Source organism: Lemur catta, chromosome 14, assembly GCF_020740605.2.
Source record: "Lemur catta isolate mLemCat1 chromosome 14, mLemCat1.pri, whole genome shotgun sequence".
NCBI classification, from domain to species: Eukaryota; Metazoa; Chordata; class Mammalia; order Primates; family Lemuridae; genus Lemur; species Lemur catta.
The window spans coordinates 26,241,874-26,258,135 of record NC_059141.1 but is presented as its reverse complement, the minus strand read 5'-3'; the positions used below and the strand labels follow the sequence as shown (position 1 = coordinate 26,258,135).

The 16,262-nt window shown below is 53.4% G+C and overlaps 1 protein-coding gene across 1 annotated transcript in view; it reads right to left on the bottom strand.

Annotated features, from left to right (window-relative positions):
- Positions 1–16,262, bottom strand: part of LOC123649731 (slit homolog 1 protein) — a 143,688-nt gene that overhangs the window by 23,115 nt on the left and 104,311 nt on the right. The window contains exons 7-18 of the mRNA XM_045567908.1: positions 15,712–15,783; positions 15,057–15,220; positions 13,861–14,008; positions 13,329–13,400; positions 12,727–12,825; positions 10,569–10,640; positions 9,697–9,840; positions 4,274–4,437; positions 3,550–3,573; positions 3,266–3,410; positions 2,644–2,718; positions 2,312–2,455 (exon numbers count right to left, since the gene is read on the bottom strand). Coding sequence (XP_045423864.1) covers positions 2,312–2,455; positions 2,644–2,718; positions 3,266–3,410; positions 3,550–3,573; positions 4,274–4,437; positions 9,697–9,840; positions 10,569–10,640; positions 12,727–12,825; positions 13,329–13,400; positions 13,861–14,008; positions 15,057–15,220; positions 15,712–15,783 — 1,323 coding nt within the window. The remainder of the gene's footprint in view (positions 1–2,311; positions 2,456–2,643; positions 2,719–3,265; positions 3,411–3,549; positions 3,574–4,273; positions 4,438–9,696; positions 9,841–10,568; positions 10,641–12,726; positions 12,826–13,328; positions 13,401–13,860; positions 14,009–15,056; positions 15,221–15,711; positions 15,784–16,262) is intronic.

Genomic DNA, 16,262 nt, shown 5'->3' with positions numbered 1-16,262 from the left:
CCAGAGTCACATTAATCTCTCTGCTGTGACCTGCAAGACCACGTCCATCCAGCCCCAGCCCATCTTCTCAGCCCGGCATCTGCCACCTCCCAGCCATAGACTGCCCGGGCCAGCTGCACCAGCCCCGTGGCCAGGCCCTTCCTGCCTGTGACGTCTCTCTAGAATGCCCTTCTTCCTCGTCAACATCTGGAAAACCTCTGTTCATCCTCAAAAGCCCAGCCCAATTTCCCTCCCCAACCAAAACCAAAACCCAAAACCAAAACCCAAAACCAAGCCAAACACATAATATCCAATTCATAAAAGAAATTAAAATGATTTATGAACATTCATAAAAGGTGTTCAAACTTACTAGTAATCAAAGATATGTAAGTAATATTGGACTTTTGCATGCCAAATTGAAAAAGAATGGAAGATATAATAATAATAATAATGCCCAGTATCTGCAAGAGTGTGGGCCCTGGGCACTTCCACACTCTGCTGGTGGGAGAATGACTTGGTACCTCCCTGGAAATGTGAGTGGTGAGATTCAAAATCCCCAAAAAGGCACTGGCTAGTTGTTCTTAGGAAATCATCGTAAGGGACTCATCATGGATGGGCACAGAACTCCATAATAAAGATATTGCTATGGACTGAATGTTTGTGTTCCCTTAAACTCACACGCTGAAACTCAGGGCCCCAGTGTGATGGTATTAGGAGGTGGGGTCTCTGGGAGGTGATTAGGTCAGGAGGGTGGGGCACTTATGAATGGGATTTGTGCCCTTATAAAAGAGACCCCAGCGAGCTCTCTCGCCCTCTTTCTACCACATGAGGACGCAATGGGAAGTCAGAAGTCTGCAGCCCAGAAGAGGACCCTCACCAGACCCTGACCACGCTGGCACCCTGGTCTTTCCAGAACTGTGAGAAATACATTTCCGCTCATAAGCCCTGAGTCCATGGTACTTTGTTATAGCAGCCTGAACTGGCTAAGGCAGATATTAATTATACAACATTGCTTATAATAAAAAATTAGAAACAGCCTAAATTGCCAATAACTATATAATATATAGTCATTCAAAATGATGTTGTAAAAAAATTTAATGATATATAAAGGTGCTCATATTAAGTTTAAGGCAAAAGCAGGTTACTAAATAAAATATATGATAGGATTCTATTAAAATATATTGAATATCTGTATGTATGCATGCGTACGTGTATGTGTGTACAGATGTATAAAAGATTGGAAAGGTGGTTGTTTGCATCAGCAATTAACAGTGGTGCCTTCCAGACGGGTGTGGGGCAGGGGCCCTTTCCCTTCGCTCTGTCCCCAGCCACGTCTTCCCTGGAAGGACACGCTGACTGGTCAGACAGCCCACAGCACCTCATTCCAGGAGCACTAGGCAAGGAAAACAGGAACAGCCTGGCAAGATGGCCATGCTATATTCATAAGTGAAAAAAGCAAGCTGCAAAACATAGTGCATAATAAAGTCCCGTTTTTGTAAAACAAACAAAAATCCACAGTCAGTCCCGTCATGTACTCATTTACCTGCCACAAATTCAGTGACGCGTGCTCGGGAGACAGACGTGCAGCCTGCCACAGAGCTGGGACTTAAACCCGGGCGGGCGGCTTCTAGAACCATGTCGTCCAGTATATTAGCCACTACCCACATGTAGCTATTTAGATTAAATTTATTAAAATGAAATGACATTCAAAATTCTCAGTAGCACTAGCTACGTTTCAAGTGCTCCACAGCCACACATGGTGGCCGGATTGGACAGCGCAGACATGGAAGGTTTCCATCTCTGTGGGAGGTCCGACTGGACGGCACTGTCTACAGCCGTGGGATCAGCTGAAGAGCCAGGGCTGCCTGGGCGGACGGAGGGGCTCCCGGCAGCGCTCACAGAGGGGTGGGCGACCCAGGACCCCACTGAGCTCCTGGGATGGTGCAACATCCCTGCCCCCCCATCTACGCCCACTGAGTCCGCTCAGCAAGGTCACCCGGCCCCTCCTGCCTGCCGTAGGGCTGGCCGCTCCTGAACAAACGCTTTTGCAGCCTGACGGCAGGGCAACGGGAGGGGACCCCTGGGAGGACCTGCGTCCCTCCATCCTTTCACCAGGCATCAGCCCCACACCCCAGGGAAGAAAAGAAGGGACCTCATCACAGGATCACCAACATTTGATTATTTGTCCCACCATGGTCAGGATACTCAGCTGGCCCCAGCCTCCTGTAAACTGGGGCCAGGGGAGGGGCTCTCCCACCCTCTCTCTCCCTTTCCCTTGGCTTTGCCTGCCTCGCCCAGCTGGCCCCCCTGCTCCCCAGCCCTGCACACTCACAGGGTCCTCAAGCCATCCAGCCCCCGGAACATGCCGCTCCGGATGGACTCCAGCTGGTTCGCCGTCAGGTGCAGCTCGCTCACAGAGGCCGCGCCCTCGAAGGCCCCGTCTTCAATTTCTGACACCTTGTTGTTGCTCAGGTTGCTGGGAGGGGCGTCGGTGGGGGGGTTACACATGGCCTGCACCCAGGAGCTCAGGCCCCTCCCTTCCTGCACCCAACACCCCCATGCACAGAGCCCCACCCCCAGTGGGAGCGCCCCCGACCCCCGTATTTTCCTTCTCCAGCCCGGGCCACATCCCGACGGGCACCTTCCCGCCCATGGGCAACTCACATTTTCTTCAGATGTGTAAGTTTTTTAAACATCCCCGTGGCCTCTAGGATGGAAATCTCATTGTTGTTCAATCGTCTGTAAGAGGCAATGAACGAACTTGCACATCCATGAATGATGGACATTAAAGTACCTTCCTAATTAAAAACATCTGGGACTCAGAGAGACTCCGGGAAGAATTTGTCCAGCCAGGCAAGTTGATCTGATTTCAAAGGAAGGCTGGGCCTAGCCCTGGGGGAGGAGGTGAATGGGGATGTTTTTAACATTAAAAATGCCATGAAAATTTACATACATAAATGACAGGTGTTTGCAGGTATCCGTGCACCTGCATATATACGTGCACAAATTCATATTTTTAGCTAGAGAAATAAAAATAATAAAGGATTTTGGAATCACATCCCCCAAAAGAAGACAAAAGCATCATAGAGAAAAGCCACCCCTGGTTCAGGCTGGTGACCTGCCCTGGGTGCCAGAGACTGCTTTGGGGGGCAGCTGGCATCCCCAGGCCGGTGTCCCCAGTGGTCCCCCCCACAGGGCTGGACCGGAGGAAAGCTCGGAGTAGGCCCAGGAGGGTTAGTGGGAGCGGGGGGCAGGCGAGGGGCGTGGAGGGGCCGGGGGCCCTCACAGCTCGGCCGTGGACTGGGGGATGCGCTCAGGGATCTTGGTGAGCTTCAGGCTGGAGCACTCCACCACGCCGGCCTCGCAGCGGCACTTGTGGGGACAGACGACGTCGCTGTTGCACTCGCTGTTCAGCTGGTAATCCTCCGTGCCTATGGCGAGACGGCGGGCGGGGGCTGATGGCCCAGGGCGGGCTCCAAGCAGCCTTGGCCAAGCCAGGGTCTCCCAGGCCCCCAGCCTGCCCACCCACCGTCACTGCGCCCCCAGGCTGGCCTTGGTTCCCCTTCCTACCTGGAATGAAGTACTGCTCCTTGGCTGGGGAGAGAAGCAGAAACACCATGATGCAGGAACGGCCCAGGCCCCAGCCCCTCTGCCCAGCTGAGGGAGCCCCAGGAATGCGGCTGGGCTCCCATCGGGGCCGCAAAGCCCATGTGCCCAGCCCTGTGTGCAGAAGGCCTGCTGCAGAGCCCTTGTGTCCCTTGCCCGGGCTGACGCTGGGGCAGCAGTGCGTCCCAGTAAAGCTCTCACAGCAGCGCCCAGCCCACCCAACTCTCATCCGCAATGGGACGAGGCGGGGACTGTGCTGGCTTTGCAGGAGGGCAGGGGGCAGCAGCCCCGGCCAGAGCTGGGCTCAGAAGCTGGCCTACACTGTCCCCAGCCATGGGGACTGCCGTTGTGAGGCCATTTCTGTTGTCCCAAAGCCTGGAGGAGGCTCCCATCTCACTGAGGACTGTCCCTGGGCCTACCAAGTGTCTTAGAAGGCTTGAGAGCAGGGCATAAAAAATAACTCGCCTGGGCCCTCCCTCTGGGACCTTCAGCACTCCCTGCCTCTGCCCCAGCCTCAGTGAAATGAGCTGCTACTGAGCAACCATTCGGATCCAAGTCTAGCATGTGGGGCCTGCACCCTCCAGCGTGGGTCTAGAGTAACTGCCGACACCCTTGTCACAGCCACCCAGGAAACACCCCTGGTCCCTGAGCAAACCACAGACAGACAGGTGGGCAGGCAGGCAGCTACCTGAGCACCGGAACTTCTTGCTCTTGATCTGCCCGATGCGCTTGTTGGCGAGGCGCCGGGGGCTGGCACAGCGGGCCCCGCTTGTCTCGATGGGGTTGGTACGCAGGAAGTCGGCCAGCCACTTGAGGTTACAGTCGCAGATGAAAGGGTTCTGGGCCAGGTGCCTGTCCAAAGGGGGGCAGGTCAGCCGTCGGAGACGGGGGCTGCAGATCTGGGTGGGGCCTTGCTGCTGGTGGGGCCAAGGCAGCTGCCGGTGGCCTGGAGCCCAGGGCTGGCCATGGGGAGAAACTGGGGTGTGTCCTGCCAGGGTGCACCCTGCTGCCTACAGAGACATCCTGCCAGCTCACCTCCAGGGGTAGGAGCCTCCTGCTGTCTCTGCCACGCTCCCTGCCAAGCCTCATTCTGTCCCCCGTCTTTCAACCCACCCTTCTCTCCCCTGCCCTGGGACACTTCACAAGCACGAGTGGAGGGAGAAGGGGCCTAGAGACTGGCCAGAGCGCCCCTGGCCTCTCACAGGGGAGGAAGCGAAGGCCCAGAGAGGGTGACAGAACACAGGACCACCGGTGCCCAGGCCTCGGCCTTCAACCTCGCCAGCAGCCAGGGCTCTGGTTGGCCCCTTTCCTGCTGACTCAGGCAGCCGGAGCCTCTGTCCTGCAGCCATTCTCCAGGACGGGAATGGGCCAGGGTGGCAAGGCTGGGCCTGCTGGAGTCCCTGGGCTTCACAGGGAGTCACCAGCCCCACCCAGGCCATAGCAGCTACCTCTCCTTGTCCGTTTTACAGGCCAACCCTTGACACAAGGAAAACTCAGAAAACATTACTGAGTAGCTCCTTGTTGTGGAATCGCTCATATTCTCTTGCCGGGCTGCCCGTGCTGCCAGCAGATGAGCGTGGTGACGGTGGTGATGGTTGCTGTGCGTGAACACACGGTGGCATGCCCCCGTGCGGGCCCTGACTGCCCCAGCAGGTTCAGACTAGCCCCGTCTGAGCCACCCCAGCAGCAGGCTGGCCCACGTGCGTCTGGACCCCCCCAGCACTGGGCACCCTGCTCTTGGTCGTCCAAACCGAGTCAGCCAGGGAAGGGCATTCCTGCCCCTGTGCTGGTTCCAGTACCTGAGAGCCAGCGTCCCACACAGCAGTGCAGGGAGACTGAGAGGTGGCCAGCTCTGACGGACTCAGCATGGCACGGCCACTTTTCCTCCACCTACTCGCCATCAGTTCAGACCACCTGACCTGCTTGCTGGTCTCAGCCCAGCCCCCTGCTAGGGGCTGCAGGGCTCTCCAAGCAGAGGGGTGAGAGCAGACCTTAGCTGCTCTGTCCCATCAGCCACCTCCTGGGCTTGCCCTCTGGTTGGGGTGCCAGTGGGAGCCTTCGCTGGCCCAGCTGGCCCTGTCACTCATGTCCTCTGCAGTGTCCTTCCCCATTTCCAGCCTGAGTCCCGGATCCTCTCAGCTCTACCAGGTAGACACAGCCCTCCCACCCCTTCTGTATCCAGCTCAACATTTATTTCCCCTTTTACACGGTCAGCTTGCACAGAGAAGACGTGTTTGCTGACTCCCAGGGCAGAGTCTGCAGCTAATCTGAAATATACCAGGATTCAGGGACCACTTAGGAATCCCCCCAGCTGCCCACCCTCACCTGTTCATGCCTCAGTGCCCCAGCCGCTGCCTGGACTAATTGCTTCCCTTCATCACAGTCTTGGCAGAAACTCTGTTTCAAATCAGTCCCGTCATGTTGTTTAGGCATGTACCAAAATGTCTAAGGGGCATGGTGTAGAATACATCCTTTTTAAGAACAGAATATTTGTGTCAAAAACAACCTATAAAACTCAAACCACCTGGAGAGACAAGTGGCTTCTGTATAAACTTTAGAATTTTTAACAGTTTCAAAGGGCAGGGAGCTGGGAGGGAAAATGCTCAGGAAGAAGAAAAAAAAATCTATCTGGTAAAAGATAATCACGTTACAGGCACACCCAGAAATGCGCCCCATATGTTTCCACACAGTTCGATCCATCAACGTTTCTGATAGTGGAAGGAAAGGAAGAGACTGATTCTCAGTGTTTTTCTCATAATATGCACGAAGGAGTCACAGCTGAAACTCTTTTGGGGCAGATGCTCAGCATCATAGTATTAGGGAAACACAAATTAAAACCACATTGAGATACCCCTTCATACCCACTAGGATGGCTATAACCAGAAAGACCAAAAAAAAAAAAAAAAAAAGACAATACTAATTGCTGACGACGATGTAGAGAAACTGAAGCCCTTACAATACACTGCTGGTGGGAACACAAAATGGTACAGCTACTTTTGAAAACACTGGCAGTTTCTTTAAAAGTTAAACATAAATTTACTATATGACCCAGAAGTTCCAAAAGAAATGAAAATGTTTCTCTGCACAAAGATTTATAAGTGAATATCCATAGCAGCATTATTCAGAATGGCCCCAAAGTGGAAATGCTCCAAATGTCCATCATTTAGAATAGATAAACAAACGTGCTCTATTTATACAATGGAAAATTATCTGGCAATAAAAAGGAACAAAGTCCTGACGCATGCTACAATATGGATGAACCTCAAAAACATTCACTAAGTGAAAGAAGTCAGTCCCAAAAGATGGCATGTTATATGATTCCATTTTTATGAAATGTCCAGAAAAGGCAATCTACAGAGACAGAAAATAGATTAGTGATTGCCAGCGGCTGAGGCTGGAAACGGGGAATAATTACAAATGGGCACAAGGGATTTGGGGTGGGGTGTGATGGAAATGTTCTAAAATTGAATTGTAATAATTGAACAACTCCGTCAATTTACTAAAAATCATTGAATTGTACCCTCAGAACAGGTGAACTTTATGGTACGTAAGTTATACCTCAATAAAGTTGTTATTTTAAAAAATGTTAAATCTCTTGAGGCAAGTAAAACTGCAGCAAAATCAGTACAATGACACAAGGCACTCGGCCACAGATCTTGGAGTTAAGGACAAATCAAGCAAGATTTGGTGAATTCAAATCTGCTCAGGTTTGACAAAACAAGACTCAGTGTAGGAGTTTAGCCACTTGAGGTTGTAATAAGAATATCTGATTGTACCTTGGACTTGTATTTCTTTGATTCTTGTTCCAAATTGTAACTCGGTTGTTAATATATAATAGGTGCTCGTGAAAGTTCAGTTTTGCTTTGCAGCCTTAAATAATGGTCTGGGATTACAGAAAAAGCACAATTCAGGGGGAAGCTAATCAATTTCTCAGTGATGCCTAAGATGAAATCCCTGCTCTATCAGATGTTCTGCAATCTCAGTGAGTTGTGTAACCTCCCTCAGCCTTGGCTTCCTTAAAAGTAAAATCAGGGATGATAGAACCTACCTCCAAAGGGTCATTGCAATTATTGAGAAAGATAATCCATGCAAGAACAGGGGCTCACGTGAGTCTCTCCATCCCATTAAATCTCCTTAGCACATTTCTCTCAGACTTTCTGCCAGCTGCTTTAAATAATCCACCTTGCCAGTGTCTCCCTGTAACCTCTAATTTCACACACTTGGCAAGGTTTCCCCATGGGGCTCCATCTTCCTCTCCCTGGCTATAAGTAAATTAATTAGCAGGAGTCGGGCTGCAGGCAGATGTGTGGGCTTTAATGAGTTTGTCTTTGTGGCTGACGTCTCTGTTGACATGCAGGGTCCCCAGGGAGCAGGAGCTGCCGTGCCTTTTACCCAACCTGCTTCGAACCTATCCCGGCACACCATGCAGAGGTTTTCTGATGGAGAACACTGCCCCGCATACACAGTGGCAGCAGTGACAACGACAACGGTGGCCACAATAATATTAATCATCAATGCCTATTAAATACACACTCACAGGTCAGCACATCCAGGCAAACTACAGGCTCAGAATTACAGATGTAGAAGGAAGGAGACCATTTAAGTGCCTAAGTTTAACCACCCAGCAGATGAGGAAAAGTTTCCCTAAATGAGAGAATTCCAGCTAACAGATAAGAACTCTTTTTTAAAGCATAACCACAACAGCATTATCAAACGAAGAAGGAACGTTAGAATTCAAATATCACCATTTCAGGATCTCTAATGAATTAATGGGTCCAGAAATGGAGAGCAATCGCTGTTTTTATTACACAAGGAGAGGCTATCAGGCAGCCTGCGCTTCCTGATGGGAAGTACGCAATCCTGCCCGTGAAGTCATCTTGCCAATAAGTAAAGAAATTGAACCTGAACCTGACCAAGCTCCTAGACCCAATTTTCAATCTGCAGGCCACAGAGAGGACAGAGGAGCGTGTGAAACTACACCACGGGGACGCAATCAGGAGAGTCCAGATCCTACAGAACCAGCACTGCAGTGTTTCAACAAGCAAGTTACAAAGGAAAGAGGAGATGGAGAGACCTGTAGATCAGAAACAACGTACAGAATACGTTGTCCAACAGCAGCCAGTTGTGTTGTATAGGACTTATTTAAATCCTGACTCAAACAAACTATAAAAAATTGTACCACATGTATGAGACACTTGGAAATGTGAACACTAATTAGATATTTGATGATATTAAGAAACTGTTAAATATTTAGATACAATGATAGTGTTGTGGTTGTGTTTTTAAAGAATTCTTGTCTTTCAGAGGTACGCATAACGTCTGTGTAGATGACATATGATGCCTGGGACTTGATCCAAAATACTTTGGGTGGCACGGAAGGGGGCAGGTGCAGGGAAACAGGACTGGATGGAGCTGGGGGATGAACACTGGGACGTTCACTATACTACTTGTGATATGCTTGTCATTTTCCACAATAAAAGATGATAACAAATTATTAAGAAATTAAAAAATTATTTAAAGATGATAAAAATTATTGCTCTCTAATTTTTAATTTATAGTCATTGTTATTAACTATATTTCATCTGATCTGACATTATGAATTGCAAGAAGCGCTATTATTTTATGTTCTTTGTTCAGTAAAGAACAAAATGCTGCCAATTAAATGATATGCTACTGATTATAATGTGTATCCCAATTTTAGAGCTGTCAGTGTGAAAATTTTTCTTAGACTCAATGGGCTCAATTATAATTATTGTCATTATTATTATTGTTGTTATTAACTGCAGTCATTTACAATGAGCTAAACTTTGTACAAGTATCTCCTTTAATTTCATAATAACTCTATGGGGAAGGTGTCCCTGTTTTATGGATATCTAAAATGGGGCCCAGAGAAGCCAATTAATTTGCCCAGGGTCACACAGCATAGCTGGGATTTTAACCAAGAGTCTGTGACCTCCCTCCGTAAGAGCCCACTCCCAGTGAGCACAGCAGCCCAGGGCAGGACAGCCGCCTGTGCCTGGAGGCTATAATCTCCCCTAGGCCCACTCGCAGGGGCCTTTCCTGCTGTGGGGCCTGCAGGGAGGGGCACGGAGGAGGGCAGGAAGCACTCACAGCGTCTGGATGGCCCGCAGGGAGGTGAAGGTGCCCTTGGCGAGACTCTGGATCTTGTTGTCGTACAGGGAGAGCAGCGAGAGGTTCTGCAGGTCCTGGAAGGCATCGGGCCGGATGCAGTTGATCTTGTTGGCATTCAGGAGGCTGCAGGCAGAGCCGGGGCCAGGGGGTGAGGGGAGAGGTGTGGGATTGGACTCATCACATGTTGTGATCGCCTGCCTGGGCCTCGGGCATGCGTTAGGTATTGCAGGGAGGAGCCCCCTGGAGCGGCCCGGGGAATCTGTCCCTGTGAATGTCCAATCCATGCAAAGGAGCTGGGAACGCCAACTGCCTTCTCAGAGGACAGGGGCACCTCAGCCTGCTCACACTTCTCTCTTGCAAGGAACTGCTAGAGATGCCCTGTGGGATTCTGGGAAAGCAGAGAGCCACCTCTCAAAGGCATTTTGGGGGGCTCTTCCTCCTTCCCAGATTTCTGTTGGGAGCCCCAGGCAGCTGAGATGGGGTATTTGTGTTCAGTGTCTCTTGGGTCCTGCGAGAAAAGCCTTGCCTGAAAGCTCATGGTTCAAGGAAGCTGAGCCAGCGTGGGTGCCCCACTGCAGAAAACAGCTCTGTCCCCAGCCTTGCAGAGCTCCTCAGCAGGAGCCCCTCTGCTCTGGCATCCTTCGAGCAGCTCTGCACCCACCTCTACCTCCCTCTTTCACCTCTGCAGAGCCCTGGAGCCGCGTTCAGCCCCACTAGCTCTGCCTGTTTCCCCAGCCCCTTGTCTCAGGTGAGCCCCACACCCCAGAGAGGCTGAAAGGCACAGTCTGGCTGGCCAGGGAATGCTGGCCCCCCCGGGTCCCACCCAAAGATACCCCAGGACTGGTCCTTACAGGAGCTGTAGGGTGTACAGGCCTCCAAACACACCTCGGGGGAGGTCTGTGATCTTGTTCCCATAGAGGACGCTGGAGAAGAGGCAGCAGAGAGGGGGCGGTTAGAGGACAGCCCCCCAGGTGCCCCTCCCCAATGGCACCACCTTTAAGCCATTCACATTTCCCAAATCCTGGTGGTGCATGCTTGTTATAGCAACCTGCCCACAGAGGGCGGCAAAGCGTCTTGAGAAAGGGTCGCTGTTGCTACTTTGCACAAAGATACCCTGTGGGCTGGAGGCAGCCTGGTCCCCACCCTGCAGGAGCAGCCCCCACTCCCCTGCCCTCACAACGGACCCCATGGAAGCCTGCAAAGGGGCCCTTGCGCGGAACCCCATGGGAAATTAACTGGTCCAGAACCCAAAAGGAGACTGTTGAAAGAAGAGAAAGCCCCACAGGCTGGAATAATTCACATATTTTCACAGAGTTACAGGGAAAAAAACCAGAATGCCAGACAGCACGTGCAGTATGAGGTCTGGGTGGTGAGACTTCCAGTGTTGTGGGTTTTTTTTTAAATGCTTTATTATTTTCAAAGTTTTCTGCATTGAGCATGAATTCCACATATGATCAGAAAAAAAAAAAAGCAGAAGTTCAAAAGACACACAAGGCAGGAATGGGTGCAGGCAGACGGCAAAAGCACCAGGGGTTGGGGAGGGGATTCCATTCCCGGTGTCACAGTCAGACCCCCACGCGCGACCCTTGTGCGAGTTCGAGCTGAGTGGAAAACCCTGTGTGCTGCCTCTTCAAACACGGCTTCGAGACCACTCCCGGAGGAGGGCACAGGAGCAAAGGCCCCGTAGTGCGAGCTGGGTTGGCTGCATGGAGGACCGACAAGGCCAGCGTGGCCTGAGTGGAGGGAACAAACGGGACAGCAGCCTGGACTTCACCCAGTTGGCATCAGGAGCCAATGAGACACAATCAGATTCCATTTCAGAAAGTCTCTCAACCTGCTGTGTGGAGAATGGAGCGGAGGGGCAGGAACTAGAGCAGGGAGGCAAGGTCAGGGCTGGCCTTGAGGTCTAGTGGCGTGATCTCAGCACGCAAGCTCCTGTATGGTGGGGCAGTGGCTGTGACCAGGTTCAGAAACCCACTTAGATGGGTTATTGCACCTTTCACACCTTCAAATGACCGTGTTCCAACTTAAGAGAGTGTTACTCACTTCTCAGGGGAAGAGCCTTGCATTTTGGTAGGCTACCTCCAAGGATCTGATCTCCTAAGCCAATGACAATGATCCATCACCAGCTTTCATGTACAGCTGTGTAGGTTGTACACTACACAACTTCAGGGGTATCTTTCACAATTGGTCCTACCCACTACCTTGGATTCTACTTTAAGCGAAGGGGGCATGCACAGAAGGCACTGAGCTGGCAGCCTCCTGCACTCCCCAAGGGGGAGTTCCATTCTGTTCCACTTGCCAGGCCTCTTATCTATGCCAGGCCCGTGCCCAGTGCTGCCAGGGAGCAGGTGAAGACACACATTCCTAAGAGTAAAAAACCACCCCCACTGCAGGGAGCTCGCGCTACTACAGAGTGCACTGAGTGCGCCCTCTGAATAGACAAAGCGCTGCGGAACCTGAGTGAGGGGCTTGGTGAACCAGAGGGCGCAGAAAGGATTCCTGGGAAAAGTCCGTGCTCAATACCTACCCTGTGTTCCATTGACAGACCCCCCCCCACAGTAGACCCTGAGGCAAGGAAATACTGGAAAGATGGAGGAAAACACTGTCCTCACGTCACGCACCACATCTTGTGATCAGTCACATTTGGGACAAAAGATAACAAGGTATAGCAGATGTCACGGTTGGAGCCAGTGCCCACTGCCCTGTGAGTGACCTGAGGAGGGAGTGGGGCAGGGCGTTGCGGGGAGGCGGGGCCAAGATGGCTGCCGCAGGGAATGCTGGGAATATCCCTACCCTGGTGGGGACAGCATCCCAATCACCAGGGAGTGTTTCCACGTTCTCAGCCCTGGAGTCCCTCCTTCCCTCCCAGCTGTGGGGGGCCAAGGGGTGGGGGGGTGTTGTGCAGAGGGACATAGCCCTGCTCCTCCTCCTGCACCCACCAGACGGTCCCCGGTCCCTCCTCAAGGGACTCCCTGGACCACCGAGGGGCCTGGCCGTGCTACTCACAGAGAGTTCAGGGAGCGCAGGCCCTGGAATGCGTCAGGCGCGATCTCCGCGATCTGGTTGTTGCTTAGGTCTCTGCAAGGTGAGAAGGAGAGGGGACACCTGAATCCTTCAGCGGCCACCTCACTCCCTTCTACTTCCTACACACCATGGGGGGAAGGAAGTAGGGACTTTTTTGAAATTAGAAAAGTGAAGGGCCAGTTCTCCCATCTATCTGAAAAACCCGTGGGCCACCATTTCCCCGTGCACTGTGAGGGTTGTGCAGGTGGGGGGCGCTCCAGCTTGGGACGTTAGGGCTGAGGCTTCCCCACACATCCTGGCTGTCCCCTACAGCCCCTTCCCGTCCTTAATTGCTCCTCTTGGTGCCCAGGCTGAAACGGATGACAAGCAGCCCTGGTCACATGCCAGACTCAGCTCAACACTCCATCAGGCCTCACGACAACCCTGCGAGGAGGTCCCCACGTCACAGACAGGCAGCCCGAGGGTGGCTGGCCCAGGGCCACTCAGCTGCCAAGTCAGGACCCAGCCCGGGGCTGTGGGACGCCTGGTCTAGGCTCTTCTTCCTGCCCTGGGCGACTCCCCAGGAAGCAGCGAGCGGCACTCACATCCTGCGCAGCTTCCTATAGGGAGAGAAGGCTCCCGGGGGGATGGACTTGATGCCGTTGAGCTCCAGGCGGCTGCAGAGAGAGAACAGAGGGGACGTACAAGGGCCAGGTCACCCCAGCCCTGGGCATCGTCTGGTGGGCTCACCCGCCCCACACACACCCTTGGCTCTCCTGCCCCTGCTCCCTCCCCGCTTCCAGAAGCTGAAGTCTGGGGCAGGTGGGCTGGCACAGGCAGAGAATGCTGTGATGTGAGCTCCACTATCCCAGACTTCTGTGGCTGAAAGAGGCCCCCAAATGATGCTAAGAAACTGATTCTAGCGGACTCACTCAGCTGGGCTGGACAGACGGACCACAGAGGGACGCCCCTTCCCCAGCCCTTCAGAGAGGTCAGCCGAGAGAGGCAAACTGTGTCTCCTCCAGTGCCACCAAGGGGTCTGGAGCCAGCTCTGCACAAACCGCCGGAGCCCAGCCCAGCCGGGGGGCCTGAGTTCCAGGGCCTGCCCTGCCCTGCCCTGCCCTGCCCTGTACTCACATCTCCGTCATGGTCTCAGGCAGGTTGGCAGGGATGGCGGTGAGGCCTTTGCCGCGACAGTCCACAATGCCGTTGCTGCAGGTGCACATGGCCGGGCAAGAGCCAGAGGAGAGGGTGCAGGTAGGCACACGCCCTGCCTCCCCCTGGCCTGCAGAAACAGGGGGATGTGGCCTCAGGGTGTCCTGCATCGGCACCTCCCTCCCCAGACACAGACGGATGGGTGGGGACAGGGTTCACGGTGGCAGTTTCTCTGGATGAGGATGAACCAGAGGAGATCACCAAAGAGGTATGAGATTCTGGATTTTGATGTAACTCCGTGGGTGCTTGGCACACAGCAGCAGGTACTTGGCAGCTGTTTGCTGAACTTGAATCTGAACTGAAGTGCACCACGGTGTGAGTCATATGCTAGGAAATCCTGGCCTAGAATTCTGAGGCTTTGGTTTCTAGTCCACGTCATTTAACACTTGTGAGCCTGAGTCCCCTCACCGTCACATGAGGGTAACAATGACTATGTTTATTAAGCGCTTACTCTGTGCCACATGCTGTGATAAGTGTCACATTTAAACCCTACCAGGAACATATTATTGTTGCCATTACACAGGTGAGAAAACAGAGTCCTCAATATTAATTAATTTGTAGAAATTCTCACAGCCAGGGAGGAAGTCGGTGACCAATCAGGAGGCTCTCACAGGGGACCCCAGGTGGAGGATAAAGGGGCAGGGGCTTTGGGGTTCACCTCACCTGGAACCAAGGTTAGAGGGCCAGTTCAATGATTTGTCAAGGTAGCAGAGGTGAAGCCATGGGAGGAGGGGAGAGGCAGACATAGCAGGAGCAAGGAGTCTGGAGGGGTGGGGAGTGGGTGAGAGGCCAGGAGGAAACGGGAGGAAGCACTGGACAGATACAGAAAGAGTAGAGGGTGGGACAGAAGGGGACTGCGAGTGGAGGAGGCAGTGGACGGAAGAGGGGGAAAGGACAGGAGGCAAGAAATGATAGGTAGAGGAAAAGGCCATGGGCAGGGCCAGGAGGTGATGGGCGGGGCCAGGAGGTAGTAGGCGGGGACAGGATATGATGGGCGGGGACAGGAGGTTAATGTGGATAAGGTGGGAATGGGAGGGAATAAAGTGGGGACAGGAGGAAGAAATGGGTGAGGCAGGTGACGCTGAGCAACTGAGAGCTGGGCAAGGGCCTGCACCCACCTGAGCAGCTGAACTCACTCTTCTGGACCTCGGCCACATTAAGGCCACGCAGGCTGGCGGGGCCCGAGCACTGGGTGAAGAGCCCGATGGTTGGCCGCTGCCTCAGCCACTGCGAGAGCCAGGCCAGGTGGCAGTCACAGAACAGGTGGTTGGAGTGCAAGCGGCTGCAGGAGGACAGGGTGGCTCTTAACCTAGCTGGACCATCCCCCCCAGCCCCAGCCAGACAGCAGGAAACCCCCCACGCCGGCACGAGGCCAACGCCCAGTGCCACGTTCAGCCTGAACACAATCTACGCTCAGTCAGCTGCAGCTCAGCCTGGGAAGATCCACAGCACAGTGAAGACCCTGGCAGCATCCCCTGCCCTCAGCATGCTCCGGGCACACCTGTGGCTGCAGTGTGCCCAGCAAATATCTGTGGATCTCATGAGCTCACAGAATCACTGCCCCAAACCACCTGACTCATTTTCAAATACAAAAGCAAATCATTTGTTTTCCAAGGAAAAAATCACATATCAATGACATTGCATGCCCTGCGATTTTAGATCACCTCCTCCCCCTCCAACTCCACGGAGGCCCCACCCTGGCTGGCTCTTGCCTGCAGGAACCTTCACCTCCTTCCCCACCCGCTGTGCTGCCAGCCGCCCCGGCAGACTCACAAGGTCCGGAGCTTGGGCATGTGGTTGAAGCTGGACACGGGAATGGTGCTGATGTTGTTGTTGTTCAGGGTCCTAAAAGGAAGAAATCAGAGCCTTTTAGCATCTTCCCAGCAGGAGATTACCTGGGACAGGGCCTCTCTGCTAATAACCGGGGAGCTCTCACACCAGCCCGGGGCTGGACTTAGGGGAGGCCCAGGGAGGGGGTGTGCCACACGGAAGAGCACGAGACACCGGCCCACCCTAGGGGAAAGCCCTGAGCTAGCACAGTGATTGCGAGCTGACTGCACCCCTGCACACGGACTGCAAGTCTGGCAGGACAGGGGTGGGGCAAGGTGTGAAGCAGGGAGAGGAGAGGATGAGTCCCAGCTCGGGCTAGCTTGGAAGAAAGGCTGGGGTGCAGACAGACAGAGGGGAAGGGGAAGGTATTCCAGCCTCAGGTGTCAGAAACCCCTAGAAGACACAGCCGTCCACGCTGAGCTCCGTCCCGAGCAGGTTAAGCCGGGGGCACACTGCTGCAGGCAGGACCCCACGAGCTCCGTCCTCCCCACCGG